Source organism: Wasmannia auropunctata, unplaced genomic scaffold (genome assembly GCF_000956235.1).
Source record: "Wasmannia auropunctata unplaced genomic scaffold, wasmannia.A_1.0 LD336053.1, whole genome shotgun sequence".
NCBI classification, from domain to species: domain Eukaryota; kingdom Metazoa; phylum Arthropoda; class Insecta; order Hymenoptera; family Formicidae; genus Wasmannia; species Wasmannia auropunctata.
The window spans coordinates 5,832,092-5,856,607 of NW_012026837.1; the positions used below are offsets into that span (position 1 = coordinate 5,832,092).

Sequence of the window (24,516 nt, forward strand, 5' to 3'; positions counted from 1 at the left end):
CCGACGCTCTAACCATCACCAACCCTCGCGACCGTCCTCTCCTAGCTCGGCCCGCCTCCGTTCCCTTGGTCCGCCACATCCGTTCCAACTCTACGGCGCGGCCGAATCTGGTACCAGACGAGGCACTCGTGGTATTTCCGCAAATTCGATGCTCACCCGATGTCTCGGGGGCGAGGTATGCGAGGGCGGTGGGATCGCACTGCGGGGGCGATCTGCGGTGAAGCGTCGGGACGGCTGCGAGCGCGGATCTCCCTTGTAAAACCCGATCGTCTGACTGTGAGTGTGGAGGCTAACCGGCTGGCCGATACATTCTTAATTAACACCTCGAGCATACAGTACGACTCATGATTTTTGCTGCATCGCTTTATGCATCGTCGACGACAAAATTCGAATATGTAGGATTAATCCGGTTAGCATTTATTTCTGAAGATATGAAAGTCAAATGAGATAAAAATTTGGGACGCGTATAATATACCTAAATTCTGATATTTAAAGAAATGTAATAATTTCGTATCAATAATTTATCGCGTGTGCACATAGCTTTGTGATCTCATAATAAAATTATGAGATTGTATAGAAAAAGGTTTGAAATAAATGTGTTACTGCCTACTGGTATTATCCTGTGTGACAGAAATATAATAATGCAATTAATATGACAGATACGAACTTTATATTCAATTAAATATATTATAATTTTTTTAGTGTTAGCCATAAAGTTAAAATAATTTAAAATGCAAAATTTATTTCACAAAAGCGAGCTTATATCATATTAAATTAATTAGTGAAATTATGCTCTTTCCACTACGTCATATGTGTCTTTTATTATCCAACTTCGCCATCAAATATGTGCGAGGCGTTTAGTGAAGAGTGACGAGAGTTAACGAAATTCTCTTCCTGTCGCGATATTAGTTCTGAAGTTTTGCATTTGTTTCACTTTATTTTTCATCGTGATCCGCGCTACTCTCGGCACTCGGAAATAGCTAAAAACATAAAGCGACATATGGCGCAGTCACGCCCGAGCACGCGTTATTCGCGAAACGATTTTCGCTTATATACCAGATCGTACTGCAAGCGCTATTCTCTTTCTCCAGATTACAGGATCCTCGGCAAAACTTTGTCTTAATCCTATAATAAAAACGTACGAAAGAAATCAAGTTTGCAACAGAAATAATCCACTCGAATAAAATGTCCTTATAAATATGGGAGGTGGATTTAATTTTTGAATTTATTATTAAGATCTTTTGATCTCTTCCAAGATACCATCATCGTAAGAATTTACTCTTTAGAAGAAATTTATATAGCATATTGATACACTTTCATATTTTTATTATAATGTGTATAAGCCGATTAGTTAAAAAATTTTAATTAAAACAGATTTGGCAACTTGGATGTTTCGCACACATCTTAGTTGTGTGTTATAAGCAAGATAACATTATCTCTTAAATTCCTTGAAATATTTGATTAGAGTATCCCATATTATTTGCATGTATCTACACGTCAATTTGCAATATCTATGATGTCGCATTCTTTCTCGCAACAACTGTAACAAGTGAAGAATACGAAGTAAGTGAAGGAAATGTCTGTTTCAGTTATGATCTGCGTGGCAAGCATTCGGAAAAACCGTTGCACTGGCACGAGAAAGAATATCTCGGCGACCGGGCATTATTCCGGACAACAACAGAACCAGCAACTTTGAGCATTAACCACGTACAGGAGCAGGACGAAGGGGACTACAGGTGTCGAGTGGACTTCACCACAAATCCGACTAGAAACTCCAGAATTCAAATGACGGTGATAGGTTCGTATCTTATTGAATGACAATTGTATATATTAAAATATACAAAATTTTCAAAATTTTTACATTAAAAGATATACACTAATATATTATTCTTTTTTGTTTCTGAATTTTAACAGTTTTACTAGTATGAAAAGAAAAACTAATAAGCAAGACCGATGTAAAAAAAATTATTGCGTTTACAATATTTATACGATTATTCGTAAAAATTAAATTTATCAATTTGGTTTTTTCGAGCGATTAAAAAATAACTAATCCTGCAATTACTTTAATATATGTAAATTCATATTATACATTCTCGAAGCCGTCATTTATTTCGCGATCATCGGAACTTTTATCGCGCTTCAATGTTCACTTTTACGCCAGCATGTCATTGATTCAACCGTCATGCGCAGAGCACCGTGTCAATATTTTAGATAGCTCGGCATGAATCGATTAACGCGAATGATCGCATGAATAAATTGCATTTCACGTATTAATGTAATTTCGTTTAATATTTTAAAATAGATTTGTATAGCTAATAATGAATAACTTCATATCTCTCTCTCTCCCTCTCCCCCCCTTCTCTCGCGATTTATTGAAGAATATTAAAATGACGCTCCCGTTATTCCCAACGAAGTTATAATTTATCGATCGTCTCGCAATGGAACTCTGATACAATTCTATTATGCCACAGCACTCGTGAAAATTCATACTCTGCGGAAAACAATGTGCAAGCAAATTCCGCTAGTCAGTTTCACATAGTTAGGATAGTTGAGCACGCAATCCTCGTTGCCTCGTTTGCCGCATCCTGCGTTTTTCATCGCGCTATATCATTCGTATTTCTTAACTTTCTGTATGTTAAGTTGAATCAACTATTATTATATCAAACTTGAGAATTAAATTCATACAATACGTTTTCTTTCAATTAACGCGAGCGTTACAATATATACATGTTTCATCTGACGAAGTCAACTTTTCAACGTTGCCGTTGCACATTTCTCATCCGGCACTTCTATTCGAAAGAATAACTTGTGAATTTTATTTTAATTTCTAGTAAATTGTTTTAATTACACGAGAATTGTATCGGGCAACGTCTTTTGCTACTTTCTCGTGGAACAATTAACATCATGTGACTCTCATTAGATGTAACGTGGTGTAACATTCAGAAAGGAAATTATTTTGTGTGTTGAAGCACTGAAGTAGCACATTTTTTTCTACTCTGTGAGAGAGTAGTCTCTGTGAAAAAAAAATATTGCAGCGCCTCCTTAATATTACAGTTAACGTCTTTCTTTTGTTCCTCCTTTCTTGTAGTCGTTGTCGCAACACCATTTATCTGTTACAAAGAACGTTTGATCTCCGTTTAAAGCGCCGACTGTACACTTCAAGAAACTTAATGTATCCTGGAAAGAAAAGACATGAGATTTTACAAAAGCGACGTCCACCTCGGAATTGGACGTTTCTTTCGGCAAAGGGCACTTCTCCGTGCAAAAGCGTACTTTTCCAGGAAAAGGACTTTGTTACACGATTCCTCAATTTACTGGATGTTCGCTCCACGGTGGTGGAACCCTTCGGAAAAACTACTAGTGCGGTCAGTGTCCCCGGAGGAATCTTACTATTGCATTAACAGATGAAACGTTTTTACGTATACGAAACACTCGCTGTCGAGACGCTATCGGGCCACGCTAAATTAAATATCAACTTTTTCCACAAGGTTTTCCACAAGACTCCGGCGGTGCATTTGTACGCGTACCGTGCCCCGCGACAGCGGGCATTTTGCGCGTAAAAAGTTATTCAATTAATAAAAATGCTCGATGCAACTTTTCGTCAAAGAGACGTTCGACATGAAACGTTCGCAAGGAGTGGACAAGCTTTCGAGCAAATGGGCGTTCGATTTTCAATTGGCCGACTCGAATATCGACTTCCGACACTGAAGATTTGTGTGAAAGGAACTTATCTCTTTTTCTCTCGGCGCAGCGAGTAATTGCGGTTACTTGTGCCCGCGGTCGCACGTCCTGCAACAGAAAACACACCTTCGTATTTTCGAAACGCGTTCATATCTGCGAACGGTATCGCTCTGACAATTCCTCTTTCGCGTCACGTACCAAACATCATGATTTGCGAGGACACGTCGACTCGCCGCCGATGTGAAACTTAGGTGCTACAAATTAACCCGTTAAATTCCAGCATGTCATTTGTCACGCGAAAATGTTCACTGAAAGTGTCCCGTTCTTCCATGAAGTGAACAATGGAAACGGTTGCCGTTACAAAATCATTTCTCAAACTTCGCGGAAATTAAAATAAAAAATAATAATAAAATGTATTATAATCCGCGTTTTACAAAACATTTATAAGGAAAAATTACCGTTATATTATAAGCAAAATTTAAAAGTGTGAAATTAATTGTTATACGGTAATCTTCTGGTTGAGCTACATACGTAACATTATCTTCAATTTTGAATTATTTGTGGACAAAACTTTTATTCGGAAATATCACAAGTTAAGTTGATTATCATTTTTGAAAACGCGTAACTTCTCAGCTTTGACACCTCTGTGAACCTAGCTGTGTTATCAAGGACTTAGTTTTCCGATTCCTAGCTTCTCCCCAGCGACCAAAAGCTTATACACAGCTCACTGCGGGTTATGTTAGATCACTCGATATTATAATGGTGCATTAAGTTAAAAGCGTGCAAACACATGCCCTGTTTATTATGTTCTCGCGTAATCAATTATCCGGCCGTTATCTGCGGCACAATCCGCGTCGCTTGCAAACGCGAGAGTTCAAGTACCTCGCCAACACGCGTTTTGATAATTTAGTTTGCGTATATGTTCCGAGTGGTTGCCGTATGTTAAGCTGATATTTAGTGGATATTGAGAGAGAGGGGGGAGGGGAGAAAGAGAGAGAGAGAGAGATTGCGATTAATACCGAAGAATCCACTAATATATCGATTACACTCGATACAAAATATAGAGGGTGGTACGATAATCCTATTTTCAGAGGTGCTTCACTCGTCGTTATTTCCGGTATCGGGTAACGTTTTCACGTTCGGGACTTTCTCACTTGCACGATATCGTGACCGACGGCTTAACTTCGCGCATCCGTGTTAATCCAGTTTATTTCCCATTCGGTTCACCAGTTCAATTTGTCCTGCGGATGCGTCTGCGCGCGCGCGCATCCGTGAGAATAATTATAAGGGAGAATATATGAATTTTAGCTTTCGATGGACGAGATATATAATATGTAAAGCCATTACGGCCTCTAAGGCCATGTCCTTAATTATATGTAATAATTACAGAAAAACGTGACTATATCACGTATAGTAATAACGCATCATCTAAGATGATTGATTATACGTGCCTAATGTGTGTTAACTGAATGATAAGATTCACTCAATTATAAAGTGCTTTATAGAAATGCGGACTTTTCGGTGTATTGGTTTTTAAATTGAAATTGTTAAAAGATTAAAAGGTATTCCAGCGTTTACGGAATCAGGTCGAGTTACCAATCGATTCATCCGCCGTACGCCGTCGTGAATTTTCATAGGGCGAACCCTGTTTCGTTCGGACATCCGACATCCCGACCGCGACTGCAGCCTATCCTCGAAGCAATAGTGCTCGCCACTCACCTTCTGACGTTCCGACACGCCGCTATTTCCGATATTCAATTGCCGAGCGTTTACACGCCACGATAGACCGACCGAAACCCTTCTTCCACCCGTCCGCATGTCGGGAGCGAAGTATACACGGGTCCGGGGAAGGATTCCCCGCGTGACCCTCCCCCGCCCTCCTCCTCCTCCTTCCTTTTACGTGCCCTTTTGATACCTTGCCGCATTGTTTCCTTGCACGCAAAATGGTTTATTGCGCGCGGGTAGGTGTACGAATTACCGACATAATAAGAGGTTTGCGAGTTATCGCGGAAGGATATCGTAGCTGATACCAATCCAATTACGAGGAGCCGTTCCTTTCCGTTTGCGTCTGGCAAAATCTGGAATAGTTTGGGAAAATAACGTAAAGATTGTTAATCAACGTCTATACGTATTAATACACGTTCGCGAGATGACGGGGAGAAGACGCCGCCGGTCTTGCTCTCCGCATCCTTCACCTTCCTTGCGGCATCGAGCCAACATTTTCGCCAAACTATACTATCCGGCTCGTGCCTTCGCTTCGTGCCTGCTCACTCGTCCGCACGAGTTTCCAGCGGTTACCTGTAACACCTGTACACCTGCTCGTTCGACTATTCGTGCGGCGCCCGTGGCACGAGTATCGTGAATTACTCCTCCCCGGACGCCACTGACTTACATGGAAAGTTTCCTATCTGTGCTTAAATAGCTCGTAGTGGTGTCAGAGGCGGTCAAACTCGAAACCGCTCGAAACGATTGGCCGCACCGTGCGTCGTACCTCTCGACTGGAAAGCGAGCGCGGCCACGTAACTGAACAAAGGCGGCTAAATTTTGCAAATACCTTTTTACGTGTTTTTTTTCTTTTTCATCGCAATTGAAATCGTGGCGAGATGTTAACTCGCGAAATGAAAACTTAATTCGCGAGCGGCGATTCAATTTGCGAAATTTTTTGCGTCAGTTATAATTATACGGTGCTATATAATGCATGATCTACCGTCTTTCGGTGTACGTCAACGCTGCAAAAAGATAATGTCGTTAAATAAACAGCTAGATTGATGAATAACGTATATATAAAATGAATGAATTTCTATGGAATCGAAATCGGAATGCACTAGATTTTGTACGGATGATAAATTATAGATAGAATTATAGATATTATTTTAATTATTCAAATTATTATTTATTTTAGTATCTTATGTTAATATTACAATATACGTACAGTTCTTTTACTGTTAAAGTCATTTATAAATTCCCTTTGCACTTCTTTTTAAGCAGGTACCACTGATCTAAAGTAATTACTTCGTTCTTCCTCTTAAGCGTCTCAGGATATTTGTACTCGTCACGACGGACTTGGCATTTCATCTGTTTTTTTTTCCCTTTACAGTACCGCCGCAGAAGCCGAACATTATCGACGAGCGCGGTAAGACCGTCCCAGCGGTGGCCGGCCCTTACGAAGAAGGTGGTGACATGAGACTGCAGTGCCTCGTCTCCGGGGGTAAGTCCTACTTTCTATAATGAGAGAGCGGGTCGAATGAAAATACGTCGTGAGTATTCTCTTTCGCGGCTGCCCGACGTAAATACGCCGCGAAAGAGCCGGGTGGAATAATTGGTCACGACCGGTGGGAATGGAACTCTCTCTTCTCTGGCGGGTTCCACAACCGTTCCTTCTCTCGCTCTCGCATGTAAAACAGCCACGACTCTCGTTCATCCCGCAGACCGAAGTCGTGTTATTCTTAGTTATAGCGTCATTAGTGTCTAATTAAAACTTCACACGACCGCATTCTGATACTGCGGATGAAGAACGTCTTTCTCAGAGCTCACTCGGTCCGGCGCGAGAATTTCTAAAAACTCAGCATGACCTTTCCAACGCCGTACTCTTCACCGTGTCCGATAATTTCCCCTTTGATCCCGCGCAGCAGTCGTCGTAACAGCTCGATTACACGTTGTCGTTACGCTGTACGAAAACATAGTCCGAGTTCCTGTATGGCGAAAAGAGAACGAATATAAGTATCACCTTATTATTACCATATATAGATTCTCTGAAACACCGTTTTTTATCCCTCGCACGCGGACGTTTATACCTTCGTGTAAATACGGAATTAAAAGGGCACCGTTGCACCCTCGGATCGTTAAACGCTTTCGACAAAACGTCGAGTGCTTTAAACGGCCGGCGGTCGCGGGCGGTGCATGCATTCGTTCGGCGCTCCCCTTTATTCTATTACATTTTAATATCCGGCCGCGCGGCGCTTCTGTGTCGGGCAAGGCGAAGGCAATAACGATAATAAATTTATTTTTATTACCTCGCATGCCGCCACCCGAGGGACACGACAGTGCTATGCCACCTCTTATGCCGCGCTCTTCACCGCCGCCCATACAATTCCACTCTACTCCTACAACCCTCTCCCTCCCCTCCCTCGGGCGCCACCGCACCCCGCGCGCAACCACCCCCTCCGCCCTCCGCCCTCCGCCGCGCGTGTTTTTCTGCTTGTCCCTCCCGAACGAAAATAGGTCCGGTAAAAAATAATGAGGTCGCTCCGGTACAAGCTAGACCGCCCCCTCCGCCACTCGCCGCCTCCCTTTAACGGGATATTCACCCTCGGGGGATTATCCGCACGCAACGACCATTATGAATTATGAATTAACGCGCACCGCGCAGTCTACACCGATATGGACGGTTGAAAGGAGGGGCGGGAGGGAGGAGACGAGTGTACGTATATGCACGGAAACTTGACGGACTCTCGCGCGGTAAAAACTAGTAAGACAGAAAGGGACGCGCGTGCGATACGTTGCACCGTGGATAGCGTGGCCGACATGTCGATACCGTAGTAACGCGTGTGGTTTCTTTCGCGAAGAAAGCAGTCATTTTAAAAATTTATGCATTCTTGAAAAATTTCGAAGCAAGGTAAACGATGGAAAATATTGCACATTTTTACAATAAAAATGTCAAAATGTCTCTTAGAAGATAATTATTATTGACATATACGTAATATATATATTTTGTCGAAATTTATGTCGTTACTAACTTTAACGCAATATTTTCCAATAATCTAATAACTCGAGCGAGCATGCACGGAAAGAACGATAATTTTGTTGAAAGAGCTAAAAATTTTACTAGAAACAAATCTGAAAATAATTTTTTATTGAATTATCAAAATAATTTGTTGGAATGTTAAAACTGACAAGTATTGCTATATTCTATATATATATTCTAGGAATCATTTTGACTTTCGCACTAAATAATTTTGACTATTGAACAAAAATTATTTTCAGATCTGGATTCAGCAAAATTGTTCTTTCCGTGTATATTAATTTGCACAATTACAATTAAAATAGAAAAACTCAAAAGCGTTGCAAATAATTTGATTTTGTTTGTCTAACCGATATTCACGGAAAGAACAATTTTACTGAATCTAGATCTGAAAATAATTTTTGTTCAATAATCAAAATAATTTTTTGCGAAAGTCAAAATAATTGCTAGAATATCAAAACGTTTTATAGCAATACAAACGTTTATCAGTTTTAATATTTATCAGTTTTAACATTCTAATCAATTATTTTGATGATTCAACTACAAATTATTTCCAGATCTGTTTTTAGCGAAATTTTTAGACCTTTCAACAAAATCGTTCTTTCCGTGTTTAAATCGCAAACGGCAAAGGATAACATTCTATTTTTAATGCGCATAAATCTTCAATAAGGATTATTATTAATGCATTATTATTATCATTTTGTGCAGAGAAACCGAAATTAAAGATAAAAATACGAGCTAAACTTAAGAATACGTTATTAGATTTTATTACGCGTACGAATAATTTCAACTTAATATCGCGGTCTTTTATTTCTGACAAAGCTGATAAATTTTGTGGTACTTATTTCCAGGTCGCCCCGAGCCTAAAGTAAGATGGTGGCGCGGAGAAACGCTTTTAGACTCCAAGGACGAGCCAGGCGAGTTTCCCGCTCTTCGTAGAAACACACTGGTCGTCAGAGAATTATCAAGGGCAGATCTTCACGCAGTGTTCGATTGTCAAGCGTCCAACAACAATATCAGTCAACCCGTGTCGACGTCGGTAGCGATTGAAATGCATCGTAAGTGTACCATTTATCGTACAGTGTCTTCATATAATTATAGGTCTTTTTTCAATAAATTAAGAAACGATATTGTCTCGGTGCACACGGAAAGAACAATTTTGTAGAATCCAGATCTGATGAACATAATTTTTGTTCAATAATCAAAATAATTTTGTGCGAAAGCCAAAATGATTGCTAGAATAACAAAACGTTTTATACAGTAATGTTTATCAGTTTTAATAACAAATTATTTTGATGATTTGACAAAAAATGATTTTCAGATCTGTATTTAGCAAAATTTTTTAACCTTTCAACAAAATCGTTCTTTCCGTGCAGTTTTGATGCGATTTTTTTCCTAAGTTTTTTGCGCGACTTTTCCCAATTGAACATGCATAAATAATAACGCGCGTAAATATTAAAGAAATCGCATTCGTGTTGTTATAACTTATAAAATATTGCGAATGAGCACGGTCCCCGCTCTTTTTTTTTTATTTATTTTTTTCTACGCGGAGAGCTTAAAGGGGCGGCAGATAGCTGAAACTCATGGAGCTTCGTAGTTTCGTTGTTGCGCCGTAGTTACAAAGTGTAACACCGCCTGCGGTCTCTCAGGAGGATAAATCCAAAGGGTACAATCGATCCCGCCCAGCCGTGCCCGCCGCTTTCCTCTGTGAATCGGCGCAAAAGGAATGCATTTGCGAATCGGGCCAAAGGGAAAATCTGCGTTGTCGGGTAAACGAAGCTGAATACCGAAGCGGGAAAGTATTTAACCCATAGCCTCTCGGCTTCGGCTCTGCAATCCGGCGTTTATCCCGCGCAGCCACGTGCATGCGCTCCCTGATTTCTTCTTTCTCCCTGCACGGTTTCGACGTGTCCATTCAGTTTAGGCGAGGGTGAGAAAGAATTGCGGGGCGCAACGTTAAATCTGGCAGGCGACAAAGATAGTTGAGTTAATTTTTACATGATGGTCGATGCGTTTATTTTTTCCCTACGGATTTTAATACTTTCATGGCATGTTGTCGCGGAATTGACACTATTTTGAGCTTAAATTTAATTATATATCACACAAAAGTACACAGATACATGAATTACTTCCTAAAATATTTAAAAGTTTTTTAATATTTTTGTCTGAATATTAAATGAAAGAATTTGTTTTTACTTTAAATATATTATACAGAGTGTTAGTTTAAACTTAAACATTGAATTATTTTTGAAAATAACAGTTATAAAAAAATTGTTCAAATAAATTATTTTGTTTGACCTATATTGACGTACACGGAAAGAACAATTTTGCTGAATCCAGATCTGAAAATAATTTTTGTTCAATAATCAAAATAATTTTGTGCGAAAGTCAAAATGATTGCTAGAATATCAAAACGTTTTAGCAATACTTATCAGTTTTAATATTCCAACAAATTATTTTGATAATTCAACAAAAAATTATTTTCAGATCTGTTTTTAGCAAAATTTTTAGACCTTTCAACAAAATCGTTCTTTCCGTGTAATTTTCTTGTGAGATTGCTTTAAATTAAGATTCAGCCGTACAATCTCCACGATATACGACGCGCAATCGATCTGCTGACCGAATAACAAATCGTACGTTGTACCACCGATATTTATATAACAAATATTTCCGTCGAAACGATTCCGTCGAAATAGTCGACCCAAGCACCGCTCGGCGACGCAATTTGTCTGGAAGTTACTCGAGACGGGTGAAACGTCTTCTAAAGTGACGTGGAGAGAGGAAAAAACAAGGGAAAGAGAGAGAGAGAGGGATACGCAAAAGGGCAAAGAAGTGCGATAGAAGGGAAAGTGAAGCGAGATAGAATCGAAGGGCGATGCACCGAGGAGAGAGAGTCGAAACGCATAATGTTCCCCCGGGTAGAGCCCCGACGGGTTGCGAGAGCTCGATTCCCCGGAAGCTCTCGGATTTTTATTAAATTCCGAGGAGAAAGAGGGGCTTCGGGGCATCGTAGGTCGCGCGGAAAGTCATCGCGGTTTTCCTCGTTTTACCTCGTTTTCATCGTGAAGCGACGAACCGCGCCCTTCCCCCTTCCCCTCTCTCGCCTCTTGCTAAAAGTGGCTCACCCCATTTCGCTGATGCTCATCGACGGTGTCGCGGCCTTATTATCTTCTCAGAATTGGATATTTCTTCCGCTTCTCGCGATGTTTCCAAGCCCGGCGGAGACTCGTACTAACGCATCCACAAAGAGAATTAATGATTTCGGTAGAGAAAAAGCTTTTCCTCATCGAAGACGTGCGAATGTAAGAATACGGAACTTATATCGTTTCGCCGTGAAATTTTTTTTTTTTCACCATGGAATTTTGAATGTGATTCGTCAGATTTTTTCTGTCGCAGAAACGCCCAAGTTGAAATGTAAATTTTTCGGCAAAAAACCTTAAATGTGCGTTCGGAAGTGCAGAAAACAGAGGCAAAAGAGAAATCGCCAGACCGAAAAACCGGCAGATTTACCTTCCGTGTAACACTTAGAATTTTTAACGAAAGCGACGAGGCGAAACGTAAGCGGAAGCGGAATATTAGCGGTGACGTGCGTTCACGCATGCACGCCATATATGATGAGGACGGTAATAAAAACGTCGATGGGCACTCTTTGGCAAAGTGATAATACGTGCCCTCTCCTATACGGAAGGGGGAAACAAAAGGAAAAAAAACACGATTTTCATGGGAAGAATGGAATTTACGAGAGGAGGCAAAGTCGAGTGTCGGCGGAACGTCTACTGCGTTCGGGAAATTATCGAAAATCCATCCTTCTTTTTGCGTTCGCGAAAGCGAAGCGGACGGTCTTTTTATTGAGCGCGTGTATTTAACTGCGCGCGACGAAACTGCGAACGAACGACGGACAAAAGGCCAAGCGATTTTTACGCGTGCGGCGAAAGCGGGTTTGCGCCGCGCGGCCGAATGCCGTAAGCACGCGCCAATTATCATTTCGTCGTTTTGGCGTTACGGACAAGCATTCAGAAACCGCGCGCGCCGGTGGTCGTTCAATTAAACTCCGGGAAGGGAAATGGGGAAGAGAGAGAGAGAGACCCAATTTTCGTGCGTGCGTGCGTGCGTGTGTGCGACGTCGCTCGAAATATTCGAGTAATGGCGCGTTAGTGATGCGACCCATTAGCGGGCACCGCGTCTTCCGCGTGACCATATCGCGCGCGGATCTCTGTCGTCCGCGGTTGGCAGCGCACCAACCTATATACGCGTGCATACGATCGGCGGTTGCCGCGGTAAATGAGCGACGAACAAGGTATGACGCGAGACTCGGCATGATCGATAAGGTATCGAGCGTTTTTCCCTCCCCCTTTTCTCTCTCTTTCTCTTTTCCTTTTTCTCGTAGCCCATCGCGCGCGAGAGGCGTAAAGTATTAATAACGGCAGACTCGCGAGGCATCGTAACGTTATCCTTTCCTGGTCTGGCGTATCGCTCGAACGCGATCGATGAGCACTGAATCCGCATCGTTGAACGTCACTGCAAATTGTTGCATACCGTGTTTTAGTGGTGATTACAATAAATCGCATACGAGCACTTCACTTTTTCCCTCCGGAATCGCTTTTATCGCGCTCTCTCCCTTTCTCTCTCTCTCCCTTTCCCTTCTCCTCTCCCCTTCTCCTCGTCTTTCCTCTTTTCGGCATAAAAGCTCGACACATATGCCCGTATCTTTTGCCGTATACCCGTCGTGACCCGAGTGATGCATACTCGTCGTAAAAATATAAAGGCAACGATGGCAAAAAAAACGCGAGGGGCGCGAGAGGTGCTTTCAGTAGGAGCGCGCGCCTTATAGTCCCCGCGCATAATTACGAGCTCCTATCACAAGCCGTGTCTGAAAGTTGGCGAATTAAAGCGGATTTTTGCATTCAATTATTTTTAATTGGGCGAGGAAGTTGCAGCCCCCGCGACTGCGACGTGCCGCCGCGGAAAAAAAACCGCGATGCACGCACGGAGGCGAGGAAGTTTATGTCCTGCGAGAAGGGTGGGAGGAACGGCGGAGAGGGCATTAAGCGGAAAACGGCGGTCTCACGTTTATCGGTATCGAGCGAATCGCATGAGGGGAAGAAGTTTCGCGCCGGACTGATCGCGGACGATAAGTATCGCGGACTCGATTGTATACTCGACGGAACTATAAGAGAATATAGAAAACACGTTTCACTCCTCATTTCGGGGTCCAAGATCTCGGATCTTGTATAATTCATCAATCAACGTGAAACGCGTCGACTTTTTTTCTTTTTTTAAATATTCACAATCAATACGAGTAATTTATTAACAGCAACAGTTTTGACAAGAATATTTTCCGCTCAAATTATCACGTGTCCTCCACCCGCCCTCGAATCGAACACACGCGTATCCGCGTGCCCCGACAATATCAGAGATACATATGGACACATGACTCTAACTCACGCCACCGATATGCAAATAAGTCCCCGCCGCCGATTCCGCGAAAGGGAGAGGCGCGAACGAAACGAACATAATTATCCGCGTGCCGTGGGCCGTTACCCGGTCTATCGGCTTTAATTTCCGCTTTACGTTTCGCCGAATAACGCAGGAAATAAGCGCACCGTGCACCTGTACGAAAGAGAGAGAAAGAGTGAGTGCGAGAGGGGGGAGGGGAAGGGAAAGGTATACGTATCTCTCAGGTATTATATACTCGCGGGCATCACACTCGTATAGGCATTACGCCACTCCACGGGTTTTATTGCCCGGCGTTAAAGCCCGCCGCGCTCTTTCGCTCGTGAGGCAGAGAACGCGAGAGAGAGGGAGAAAGAGAGAGAGAGAGAGAGAGCGGCGGCGGGCTTTCTTCCTCATGCACTTTGAACCCCGGCGTCTCCGGCGTGCGGCCCCCGCGCGCCGCCGTCGGGCCGGGCCCGGCCCACCCCCATCCCCTTAAGCCATCGTATACCCCGTGGTATGGATGGGGGGGGCGGCGGGACGGGAGGAAGCGGGTAAAGAGGGAAGACGGCGGGGCGAGCCGCCTCTCTTGGATTCCGCAAAGGATTAAACCTCATAAATTCCACGGAGCACTCCGTGGAATTATCGGTATGCGGCCTTACGTCCGCCTCTCCGCCGCCTTTTACGGACGACTCGACAAACGAGAGCGATTTCCACGCGACTTTATGCTTTCCATCCCGCCGCCCCTTCTCCTCCCTCCTACGTCCGACCTTCGCGTCTTTCCTGTGCCTGCCGGCTTCCTCTCATCCCCGACTGGCTGGCTGACTGGCTGGCTGGCCAGCTAGTCGTGCGATTCCTATGGACATACGTTCGAGGCGTTATTTGCATGACTGCGCGCCGGATGGATTGCGAATCGCGGACGAACGGGAAAGTATTCGCTTAACGCCGCCGCCAAGGCTTTTACGAGACGCAGGACTGGGCGTGGAAAATGCAATTTCCTGGGCCGCGAAAACTCATCTGGATCTCGCGTTGTTGCAAACGAAAGATCTACCGACGTTCTGTAACAGATTGAATTATGCGCGCTAAATTGATGATAGATTGAGTTCTCTTTGTCCGGCAAGAGAAAATAGATGGGATATTGTACGATCCGTTCAACAAGAAGATCAAATGAGAAGAAAAGTGAAAAAAAAAATATATTTTTTTAAGCGAGTTTTGTCGAGAGCGCCGTAAATGCCCTGCATTTTTTTTTTCTTAACCAATATGTAGAATAGTCCATATCTCGTAATAAAATCACTTTTCTAGATACAAAAAAGCAAAACTAATATATTTCTTGAGTTCTCTTCTGACTATAAATGACTCTTTTTCTCTTGCGAGAAATTCTCAAATATCGCCTGCTTGACCTGCTTCTGAATTTTGCGCGTGCTCAATTATTCACACGATTTATAACAAATTATGCATATTGTTTTTAGCATAAAGCATAATGTCAACGTTGCAATGTTTGATATTGTAAGTGAAATCAAGGCAACCGCGCTCCGACCGGATTCCGTGCGATTTATGGACGGAAAGCATTTTCGACGTGCCTATCGAGGAGTAAATCGATCTGGCCCTTCGGTCAGCTAGCAAACGTTTCATAATAAATAAACCGCGGCCGTTAATATGAACCGTGACAGGAGGGTTCCGCGCGCGCACCGAACGCTGCGAAATAAATTATCAAAACGTACGGCGCGCTGAACGATGGCCGCGTATAACGCAGTTTAATCGCGGATCATTATTATTTCACGGTTCATCGAGTCTTTCTGCGCAAATTCCGAAGTACCGACCGCCAGTCGGTACATCGCGTGTCACATTCAGTTGTGTACCGTGGTTTTGAAATCCCATTATTCCGAGAAAATTAATATTTAACGCTTGCGCGCTCGAAAATCGTCGCATTTACAAATGGAGCGCCCGGTAATGGCATATTTTTCCCTCCCTCGCCCCTCCTTCTCCTCCTCCTCCTTCCTCCCCCCCCCCCTTGCAGGGGTTTATCGCCCGAATTATTTTCACCGGGACGCACGTTCACTGGCAGCTGTGAGAAATGGAAATAAACCGCGCGCGAAACGCGAAGGTGTGGGGGGGAGATACCGATATACGACACGCGGGCGTGAAATTAAAATAATTACGAGTGATTTTTCGGTTATTCTCGTCGCGCTGATGCGAAATCTTCTCGTAATGATAATTTCATTAGGAGAAACTTCCTCTTCGTACTTCGCGACAGTCAAAAGGAAAAAAAAACTGTATTCATTATTCGTCGGAGTAGGTAAGTCGGAGAAGTTCGAAGCGAACTATTCAACCGAGCCGGTATCTTTTTTCTGCTAGCCAGTCGTAAAGTACGGCTCCTTAAACTCATCTCTCCCCGCCTTGCAGAAGTAATGCTCTTTCGTTTCTTTTAGACTTCTTACGAGCGAATCATATTGATTAAATGGTTTTACGCGCCTTTTAGCTTGTGTCAAACTCGCGAGTAGGTGTTTATTATATTACGTGCAAAATATAACGCGCAATGTTCTAAAATTAAGTGCAAATGCAGAAATATACTATATATTAAATACATATATAAATGTATTGTATGTGTATGTATATATATATATATATATATAAACTATTTTAGTATTATACATTTTTTATATTCTCATATGTGTACTTACTAAAACAGTTTTTTTTTTATGTTTTATACGTTTTACGATTTTGCGTGCATCTGCATATGTAGATATAAAAAATTCTTTTTCTAACATTTTGATATAGTGAATACTCGTAATTAAAATAAGAATTAGATGATCCTGCGCACCCTCCTTTTGCAATAATTTTTCGTATATGTTGGTAATCCAAATCGATGGAATTGGACATGAGGCGAAAGGTTTCAATCTTGCTTCCGAAAAGAGGATCGACCTTTCACCGATGTGAGCGGAAGGGGGAAACTCGGGAAGATTAATGTAATGAATCAGTCTGGTTTGATTGAATCCGCCGTATTGAACGTGATATTCTGGAGTTATATGGGAGGAGGTATAAGGGCAAAGTTGATATCCTTGCTAAGTCTTAACAAGGGTCGATTCTTTTCCCATTTCATATAGCTTTTATCTGATAGAAATATGGAGGCGGCATATACCTCGGATCTTACATAAAACGGATCGTTCGACATATGAATCGCGCTAAACGAGGTTAATCGTGCGAAGTTGATCCTTCGTGATTCTGTATTGGATACAATATACTGAATATTTAGAGTAATGATATTAACCGTTTGCATGATCATCAACTTGCAAAGCATACACACACACACACACATACACACACACACATACACACACACACACACACACACATTCGGGCGAATTTAATTAGCTGGAGCTATAAGCGGCCACTGCACCAAAAAGCCATGCGCAATGTCGAGATGCAAGCGCAATACAAATGAGGGATTATCCAAAACGAGCGAACGCGAACAGCGATGAAACGAAATCACATGTACGTTTTATCGCTTCATTAAAACGTGAAACGGAGGAAAGATCGTGAAGGGAGAGAGAGAGAGAGAGAGGGAGGAATGGAGAGAGAGGAGTGCAATGAGAGTAAAATTACACGCGCCAGAATGGAGTCGCCGCGGCAAGCGAGGATGGAAACAGAAGAGATCGAGTATAATATGGAGGCGATGGAGGTTCTAAAGAGGATGAGAACGACCTTGGGATTGAATCGGCGCTCTCGAGGGGAATGGAGAACAAACCCGACACTAACCTACCTCGCTCGGACCGGCCCAACCCTCAGACCTAATCGAGCCTGACTAATTAGAGGGCAGAGGCTGGTAATGGAGTCAGCCAGCGAAATTGGGTAACGGTGGGCCTGATTTACAGTGCGAGAGACTTGGAAATTGGTCGCCGAGGGGTGTGAGGATAAGAGGGGCTCGCGGACGAGAGGGACGGAGAAGCTTCTCTGCGGATCGCAGGCGGGACGGAAGGAGGAAGGGAAAGAGAGAGAGAGACGGAAAAAAAAGAAAAATCGAGAAAAAGACTGGTAATACCGACGAACGTCAGCTTTTTGGATTGGCCGCTGGTGATCAAGTCCGTTTTCTACGACAAGCATTCAGCCGCGCGCCGAGCTGATCTTTTAGAGTCGTGACGTGAGGCGGGTGAAAATCACACCGAGCCCCGGAAATCCGGCTGAACTTTTAATGGAATCGGTGATTTTTCAATGCGGCTCGCTTCCTGGAGCGCGCACGGCTGATAAGTCGCGCGAGACAAAAAGATCCCACGTCGATGGGGATTCACGGTAGCCATTTTGGGCAGAGAGACCGTCGCGTCGAGGTGCCCGCGACGAGATATTCATGGAATTGAAAATTGAGAAACTCTTCGGGGAAGAGTTCGCGCGCTGGGAAAGTCGGCTCCTGGGAGAGAAGAAGAAAGAGAGAGAGAAGAGGTGTGCCCGTTTCACTCCCCGTCCGATCGGGCGACTATTCGGTCGTTTTTGCGGCTCTCCCGGGTGTACTACGTCGGCGAGAATCCGCGATATCATTTTCCGAGATTAGGCGCGATTTCTTTATTCGAATCTCTCTGGTCCTCCTTTCGTCCCGAGGATATTACTTTTTCAGGGATACATTTTCTATTTCTGTATGAAGATCACTTTTTAGAGGAACATTTTCTATTTCTGTATAAAGACGATAATTATGCGGACAAAATGAAATAATGATCAGAGACAATAATAGTATATGTTATATTCGTGTACAGAATTGCCAAACGCTCGTTAATCCTGGAATTTATATATCTGAAGTTCCCTTAATACATATGCACGGAAAATATAACCAGTTCGCGAGTGTCAAATTATATGGAGCAGAGAAACATGTGCGGAGAAAATTAAATTTTAGCTGTTCCATATTTGCAGTAATCTTGATAAATTTCACGTTTAAAAGGATCTTCCAGAAGAGCGCAATTAAGTTCAATGAGTTAGATGAATTCATTACTAATGCAGTTTTTATTAAAAATCCTATTTCGGATCCTAGGTTCAGACGTAGAGGACTAAATGAGCATTCCTATATAATTATATCGCTTTAATCGACTTAAAAGCCATTTCGTTCTTAATTCCTCGTATTTCTCTGTCTAAGCTTAATGCAGTTCGTAATCATTTCGAAATCAGATTGCCGCAGCATCAAAACTCGACCTTTTACAAAGTTCTCGGCTCCGTTGGTAGCAAACGACGTTACCCACGAGAGAAATGCATAGAAATTCACAAAGGCAGCGGCGGCGCAACTGCGTCGAAGGAACGGGAAAGGAGCTACGCCGAGGAGGTAGCAAGAGGAAGAGGGAGGAGGGGTGAGGGGGAGGAGTGGGATAAAGTAGAAATACGAGTCGTGCGCGCGGGGATAGTTAAGGGCCACGACGAGATGGCCTCTGCGTTTTCCTCTGTGGTATCTTGTGGGTAGCGTGGCGCGCGATACGAAGGCCACGACGACAACGAGGGCTGCAACGACGACTACAATGACGACAGGTACGCTGACACGGAGGGGGGGTTAAAGCCACCCGATGGGAACGAAGATGGGACGGCCGAGGTGCGAGCGAGCGAGCGCGAGAGAAACGGGCGGCTGTGGGGGGTGGGAAGGTGCGAGAGAAAGAGCGACGCGAAAGAGGCGCAAGTTCTCGAACTGGGCTTGGGGCGGGCTTGATTGTATACCGGAGACGGTGCAGCGTTTGAAGGAGAGACAGGAGAGCCCTCTCAGACTACGGCTGAAGTCGAGTGAGTCTCGTGTGACCCCGGGACAAGGCCACCGTCACTCGCCGAACAATCCGCAACTGTAGGAATGCGCCCGCGTATGTATGTATGTATGTGTGTGTGTGTGGTGTGTGTGTGTACGGGGCGCGCATCTTATACGGGACGGCGGTCCGTGTGCACTTACAAATGTTCCCTCGGCGCGACCCTAGCCTTCCTTCCTTCCTTCCTTCGTTCGCCAGGTCATCGTCGAGACGACAACGAGAGGGAGAGCCGTAAATGTCCCAAGGACCCGCACCGGATCGCCGAGCGACATGCGGGCGTGGCGAGGAACGTTCTTGATTAATGTTATTGGTGATCATTGTTGAGCGGGATAGATGCCATCCAGAGGGAGCACGGGATTAAGGAAAATAGTTAGAACACTTCGGACATTTCTCGCTGCACAGGTTTATCAATGTCGCGTCAGCGACAGCGACTACCTACCGAGTACCGACAGCGTACGTCCACGTGATAGTTTTTGATTCCGCGAGACGCAAGGACGCGGGTCGGAGTCCGGCGAGAAAGAAAAAAAAAAGAGAAATGAAACGAATATTAACAATAACCGCCAACGTTTCCTATCGGGATGAATTACGGGTGTTCACACGTACGATATCTGGGACGGAAACTCCCCCACGTAACGTTAAATTCTCGGATTTCTCGGTTTATGGAACGTACCCCCGGTATACGTGCAGTACGTATACCGGAAAATACTGTGCGAGATAAATAAATTACACGAGTGCAACATCGATACGGCAGCGGCGTCCGTGGGAAACTTACACAGGCGCGGCCGCAATCATTTCACGGATGAAATAACGAGTAATTGGTTTACGAACTCGGCCATTCGAACAAAGTTTCTAGAAACTCTCTCCCTCCCCCCTTCGTTTTCGATCGACGTTACATAGAGTTTCATAACACGCGCGATGGCTAATGAACGCAAATAAAAGCGCAGCCACGACGACGACGACGACGACGCTTTTGTGCGACCCCGGGGGGGAGGGGGGTGAACGGAAACGCGCGCTGCGCGTCTCACCGCGTGTCTACGCGCGGCCTCGTAATATCGCGTGAAACTTGTCCCCGAGTTTCGAGCCGAATGGGCTTTAGACGGGGGCGGTGAAATTCGGTGATCGAAATTGCACCGTGCAATTCGGGGTTCACAATGGCCGCGATTCCTTGCAAACAGAATCAGAGTCGCCGCCTGTTAATTTGTCCGCCGGACTTCCCGCCGCACCGCGTGCTCGCACCACCGCCATCACCACCACCACCGCCGCCGCCGCCGCCCGCGCCGCCACGCTGGTGCTATTTCGCGGACTCTTCATCTACCCAGTTCGAGTTAACTTCGTCTTCCACTCTATTCAAACAGCGTCCACGCTCAGGCGGTCTGCCTCGCCTACTCATTAGCGTCCCACCGTCCGTTACTACTAATGCACGGAGAGTCGGCCAACAAATTTACACGACGCGTTGCTGGGAGTTACTCATTAGAGCGCCAATGCGCACAATGTAATATTGCAATTCCGCAAACTTCAATGCTAATTGCAGAGTCTCCGAACAGAGTCGCGCGCTCGGCGTACATTACGGAAAACCGTAATTTAAAAAATCGGTAATGTTTCTCCCAGCGCATTGAAAGGATCAGTTATATCGTTGCAGTTATTATCTATACAAAATATTGACTATACTCTTTGAGTACTTGGATATGTTACTTTTTGTGGCATAAAATGAAGCTTACTGATCTTTATACAGTTAAAAAAAATAGATGTGTAAAATTTCTGAATGTTTCCTGAAGAGTTAGTGATACACGACTTAAACGAAGTTTAAAAGGCACGTTGAATGGAGGCATTTTAACATGCATCTTTCATAGTGCGTCATGTTAGGACAGCTTCCTGTCCGGGATGACACACGGTGCCGCTGCCGGGCTCTGGCTCACCGTTGAAGGTGGATCGTTTTGCATTTTTCGCGACGGCGGTAAAAAAAAGCCAGCCGCGGTCGCGCCAAAGAGAGAGAGAGAGAGACAGACAGAGAGAGAGAGAGAGAGAGAGAGAGAGAGAGAGAGAGAGAGAGAAAGCGTTTCGGGGTCCATCTACGTAACATTTATTCACCCGGATACGGAGCCGCTCTGTTTTTCGGTGCGTGCGCCGGTACATTTAATACCTACAATCTTTTTGTCTGTAACTTTGCATTAATCCTGGAACGTAATAAAGCGAGTACGAATAAACAGAGAGGAAGGAAAAAGAGAAAGAGACAGAGAGAGAAAGGACCCCGGCGATGGCGCGGCGGACTCACCAAAAACTACCGATGGCGGGTGCGGGATATCCGGGCGAAAGTAGGCAGCCGGGATATGCAAACGCGACCGTAAGCCCCGCCGGATTAAGCACGGGCGTATTTTCAATTCGCGATAGCAATAAGTTCAACCTCGTCCGCTCGTTCGTTACTCACTCGCGCGTTCCCCGCCTCCCTCCTTCTCTCCCTTCGTCTTTCCCTCACGCTCTCCTCCGCTCTCCATCCTTTCCCTTTAACCCCTTTTTGCACCCCGATCTCGTTAGTATCGTTTTTATTCCGCCGTTCCGTGCCTCTTATCCGAAACGTGTCGAATCCCTTCTCGCGACTCGCGGCAATCCCGAAGAACAGTCGTCCTTCAGGATGCCCATCGGCGTTCTTTATCAGCGTTATTTACAGCTTGCTCTACCTAAGCAGCTGCCCTATACAAGTGAGACACCTTTATAGGCACATACAGATATTACGGCGAACGTTTATTTTTTTTATCGTAAAAACAATAATTGCCAGAACCAGAATTATCAGTATTCTTTAATATCGAATAAATTGCATTCCGATAGATACTTTCCCATTATATTATCGGTTTCTTGTAATAGTCTATTTTCTCTTCTTCAACGAGTTCCAATTAAAATTTTATTTTATGAGATAAAACGAGATGAAGCCCCGTTTCTATTTGGCCGAAGATACAGATTCATTATGGAAATGATACAGAATTTTCTGTGATCGAAAATATAACACTATTAAAGAAGACAATTTACGAGAGTCCCTATATTACGTTTTAAACCTGCAGACGCTATATGCTGGAGTGATATCTTTCCCAAGTAAAATCTATCAATTGTACGTTATTAAATTTTAATACACAGGTCATTTGTGTCGGCTGTAATGTCTGTAATTAATTATAACATTTACATTATATTATTAAGAAGACAATTTATGAAAGTCCCTACTATTACGTTTTAAATCAGACGCTATATTCTGGAGTGATATCTCTCCCAAATAAAATCTATTAATTGTACGCTATTCAACTTTAATGCACAGATCATTTGTGTCGGCTGTAATTAATTATAACATTTACATACATGCTTCTTTAGTACACAACCTTACAGATACCTCCCACGAGATAAAAATTTGCAAAAACAAGAAAATGTAATAAAATCACGTAAAAATATTATTAGATCCGTATTAGGCACATACATATTGCTAATTGCTTTCCAAAGATGCTTTTTAAAGGTATAATAGTATAAGCAAGAATATAAGTAAGAATCACACTTAATAACTTTAGCTTTTTTAAAAATGATTTAATCCAGACACGAACGACCCGTGTAGTAGAGGAGAATTATCATGCACTAAGAGTTGTAATAACTAGTTATTACGCAAAAATCCGAGAATTTTTAAATATCAGCTTGAATATTAGTCATTCCATTTAATCATAATAAATTATTCCAACTAAATAGATACGCAGTGTCTCCTGTAACACGAAAAACAACGTCGGCGAAAGTATATACGCGTGAAAATTATTAACCACTAAATTTGCGGCAAGCGAGAAAAAGCGTCTAATGAATCTATGGGGAGGAGGGAACATTACTTGTATAAATCCGATCCACGTGCGCGAAACGCATCATCCGTCAGACACCCATTAGACCCATCGGTGTGACCGCGACGCGGCCGTTCGCATGCTCGATGGGCACTCAGTGGTGGTCATCTAATGGACACCAACCGACGCACTTTTTTCGCACGGCGCTATTCGTCATGACCATCCGTCGGGGGGGGAGGGGCAGGGAGGCTGGAGGGGGGGAGAGAGAGGCGATGATATACAATACAACCGGCGAAAAAAGCTGACGAACGTTTATACAACGTGAGAAGAATGTTGCTCCCGGTCACGTCTCACCCCCTAGTCCACTCACGTAACGACGAGAAAGCAAAAAGCGTGCGCACGTTACTTTATTCGTAATAACGAAATAATAAACACGACGGATAAAAAAAGCGACGAGAATAAAAAGATCCGTGTAACGAGCACCGCCCTGAGAGGGGCGGCACCAGTTTCCGATTGGCTTGCAAAAAAAAAAGCTGGCCGAAAAATTCTCTCCGGCATTAGGAAAGAAAAAAAAAAGAAGATTCGCTGGATACGAAATCGTGATCGAAGGATACGGCGTTCGAGGAAGGGCCTCGAATATCCACGGATCTAACGGCATTTAAACGGGGCTTGGAAGATCGGAAAATTGAATAGCGTTCAAGACGCGGAATTACGGATGCCGCATTCACCGCATGAGCACGGAATTGCGTGATGCGAATATGCAACGCGATTGTATAGACGCCTCGAGTGCCGGCGGCTTATGCTGGGTAATCGCGCTTTTAGCACCGAGTGCCGATTGAACACGATGAAGCCGGCGAGCGAGCGGTGATTGTGTGTAGCCGGTAGATTAAGGTAGCGAAGATGAAGGTAATGGTGGACGCGGGGAAGGGATGGTGAGAAAGGCGGCAAAGAGAGAGGGAAATTTTTCATTGGAGTCAAAAGTTCGGCGTACTGAAAGTTTAATTCCAGACTCTCTGGGCGTGGTGTGCGGCTTGAATGAAAAATCTCTCTTCTGCCTTTACCGCTGCCTCCCGCTCCCCACGTCCCAATCTCTGCCCCCCCC

The 24,516-nt window shown here is 43.9% G+C and overlaps 1 protein-coding gene across 1 annotated transcript in view; it reads left to right on the forward strand.

Annotated features, from left to right (window-relative positions):
* Window positions 1-24,516, forward strand: part of LOC105451316 (nephrin) — a 96,237-nt gene that overhangs the window by 42,101 nt on the left and 29,620 nt on the right. Inside the window, exons 3-5 of the mRNA XM_011691684.1 lie at window positions 1,590-1,798; window positions 6,779-6,889; window positions 9,274-9,480. Coding sequence (XP_011689986.1) covers window positions 1,590-1,798; window positions 6,779-6,889; window positions 9,274-9,480 — 527 coding nt within the window. The remainder of the gene's footprint in view (window positions 1-1,589; window positions 1,799-6,778; window positions 6,890-9,273; window positions 9,481-24,516) is intronic.